The following is a 3,406-nucleotide window of genomic DNA, read 5'->3' as shown; positions in this document are numbered from 1 at the left end:
GTTTACAATTATTTGATCATTAACCAGTTACAGATTTCTTTGTTTTCCCCATTCCCACAGTTTCACTTGATTTACCAAGAACATGTTTCCCTAGTAATAATAAGAATGAAATATTATGTTTTTGTTAGTTTGAGTAGGATCATTTAACTTTTCACTTTGTCCTCTGTGCTGTTCCCAGAGTCTATTGGCAGGGAAATAAAAGGTATAAACATTGTGATTTTGACTATAAATTAAAATGATCAATATAGGGTATAAGCAATATTAAATTGTTAACCATAACTAATCAATGTTATTAAAATCAAGTATAGTAAGTATAAGTAAAAAAAAGGGTTAAATTGTAAGTTAAGAAGGTTAAGAATTATAAACTAAAAGTCTGATGCTCTTTAAAGCCAAGCATGCTGCTATTGTATAGTTTCCTGGCCACAAGCCACAGGCTTTGGGGTGAACTATTGATGCATGAGTAGATGTTTTTGTCACAGCATGAGGGCCTTGGAACGTTTTGACCTTTCTTTTTCAATAAAAACAAAATAAAAAATGTTTTGATTAATAAATAAATCAATGTGTAAAAGATTAAGTAAAAACATAAATAAAGCAAGATTCATGTGGTCGTTGTCCACACTTCCACTAGACATCTGAGGTCCATCTCTTCCTTTCCTCGCTGAACCCACACCACCTATTCAGGTCCAACGAATCCTGCAGAGCTGGTCTCCGGCAATAGGCCCACATACAGAGCTGAAATTAGTACCTGTTGTCTTTGGCACATATACCACAAGTTAAAGTCTCTTTAGGTACCCAGTATAACAGCTAAATTAATAGTACCTTAGGTAACCAAGAATGAATTTACAAATTATCAAAAGTATTAAACAATTAAATTATAAGAGATCAACCTTTCGATCGGCAATGTATAGGGCTTCAGCCAGTTTGGCAAAATTTTCATTAATGTGTACTGTCTGTAGTCCTCTTCCATCAGCAGCCAGACGTTTGTCCAGTGGAATTGTATAACCCTAGTGTGAAAGCAGACAGAAAACACCAGTCACAGAAGAGCTACAAAAATTATTTAAAATTAAATTTAAATACACCTTTTTTGAGAACCATTTAGTTGATATTCTTTTCCTCACAAGTTTCTTCATGATTATGCAAAACAACAGCAGCTAACAATAGCTGCTTTGTATGGAGGATTAAGCACTTTACATCTATGAGAGTACTTCAAAAAGTAAATGGAAAAATGGAATTAAAAGATAATATGAATCTTTCCATGAACTTTTTGAAGACCCCTCATATGGTCTCACTTAACCTTCACAATAACTCTGTAATGCTGGTAACATTATTGTTTCCACTTCACAGATGGAGACACTGATAGAGAGAGCTTAAATGAAGTCCCCAAGGTCACAGATTTACTAAGGGGATGTGTTACGATTTAAACTAAGACGGTATGACTTCAGAGACCAATCTCTGGAAAAATAGATTCTTGTAGAAACAATTGTGGATTATAATAAAAGGAAATCACTGTCAAATAGCTAAATAGTTGCTCCTCAAGTAAAAACGAATATAATAGTCATACAAAGGTAGAATAAATCACTACAATCTTAGTATCTATAGGTAGTTTAATCCGCTTTTGTCAGATTCTTAGAACCTGTAAAAGTTTTAGTAAATGGAAAAAAAGATAGTTCGCTAGACAACTGAGATTCTACATTCTGAAATTTTGCATCTCATTTCAATAAATCAAGAAATATGCTTAAACATCCATGTAACTTTCAAGCTTAGCTTTATTTTTCTAGATTTCTAACTGTACTTCCAAATGTTGACATCTAGTCCATGATCTCTTCATAAAACAAAGTGCTACAGAACCAGATCGAAATATCACATGGTGACACACATATTAATCAATCCAAATCAGACCAGCCAACAACTTTTTGTTTTAGGATAAGTGTATAACTTCCTTTAAGGATCAATATATATGTATTTAATCCATGGGTTAAAGTGGCTTTCTTCACCCATCAAAAAATAGAATAATAAAATATGATTTAGGAACAAGAGGAAATAGGGTGATTAGAAAATTTATCCCACATTTTACAGATTCTCAACGACTCCTGGAAGCTTTGGTGATTAGTAGAGCTATATAAGATTTAAATAGTTTAAGCCTGTATTGTTATAAACAGAGACAAATAGTTGAAAATCAAAGCACTGAAAATATCCAAACATTTACTCTGTTGTTCTGTCACACGATCATTTAGACTGGTTTCATTTCTTTCAAAAATAATTTTTAGATATAAATTTGAGTTTTCTAAAGAATATCATCTTGTATAATACTTCATTTTATTTATTCCTTCTCTATGTGCTTCTTATAGCTACAATTCACTAAAATAATCTACGTGGTATTCATGTATCTGGACACGAACATTTCTATTACATTAAAAATAAAAACTCCCGTAAATTCAGTATTCCTTTTTGAAAACATTCAGCTAGTGAGGTGCTGAGGTTTCCCATAGGTTATAATACTAAGAGACTGATTTTATGTCAACTGAATTACCTTTGCATTTTTCCAGTTAGAAATACAAGGGGGAATCTTCCACTCCTGTTGTTCCTTTACAGTCATCTGAGTTGAAAAAAGAATGAAACAAGAGAGTTTTAGATTTACAGCCTAACTAAAAACCCAAGTGTAATCAATCTTTCTCTTCAAAATAGCTCCACAAACAATGACATATTGAAAGACTTAGTCAAAGGCCAAAATTCCATAGTTTTGGTAGCACTATAAACTATGTTCCCACATAGCAAATTCTAGTAATAAGTTTAAACTAATGTAAAAAATGGAAAATAACATAGAAATTATTTTTGACAATTATAAATGCTGGCTAATATTTTTCCTTAAAGTGATGTGACTACTTTTGGATTAAAAACTTGATTTTTTTGGTAATAAAACATAAATAAAAAAGCCACTCAGATTATCAGAGACCGGATGAACCCATGTACTCATATTCTATGATGATAACATTGTTCATGAGAAACAGCAGACCCTGTTCATTCTATTATAAGCAAGGTTTGGGTTATTAATAAGAAAATTAATAGCTAACATTTTACATACATTCTTTTTTTTTTTTTTTTTGTCTTTTGTCTTTTTTCCGTGTCCGGCAACGGATCGCAACCCTCAGTGTTGCCCCCGTACCGGACCGGGGACCGGCAACGGGATTGCAAGCCTTGGCGTTGCTCCCGCGCCTCGCTCAGCCAGCGAGCAGGAGCCGGTCTGTATGTGGGATCCGAACCCTCGGACGGGAGCGCCGCCGCGCTTCCCAAGCGGCGCACTATCCAGTGCGCCACCGGGCCGGCCCTATGCCTGGATTTTTTAATTAAATGAGCCATAACTTTTTTTTTCTCTTAAAATAGTTTGGGTTGAGTTTCTGTTACCTTT

The 3,406-nt window shown here is 34.0% G+C and overlaps 1 protein-coding gene across 1 annotated transcript in view; it reads right to left on the bottom strand.

The window, feature by feature from the left end:
- Positions 1-3,406, bottom strand: part of SNW1 (SNW domain containing 1) — a 36,889-nt gene that overhangs the window by 11,568 nt on the left and 21,915 nt on the right. Inside the window, exons 8-9 of the mRNA XM_008590235.1 lie at positions 2,531-2,596; positions 888-1,004 (exon numbers count right to left, since the gene is read on the bottom strand). Coding sequence (XP_008588457.1) covers positions 888-1,004; positions 2,531-2,596 — 183 coding nt within the window. The remainder of the gene's footprint in view (positions 1-887; positions 1,005-2,530; positions 2,597-3,406) is intronic.

Source organism: Galeopterus variegatus, unplaced genomic scaffold (assembly GCF_000696425.1).
Source record: "Galeopterus variegatus unplaced genomic scaffold, G_variegatus-3.0.2 Scaffold140, whole genome shotgun sequence".
Taxonomy (NCBI): Eukaryota; Metazoa; Chordata; class Mammalia; order Dermoptera; family Cynocephalidae; genus Galeopterus; species Galeopterus variegatus.
This window is presented reverse-complemented; position numbering and strand designations above follow the sequence as displayed.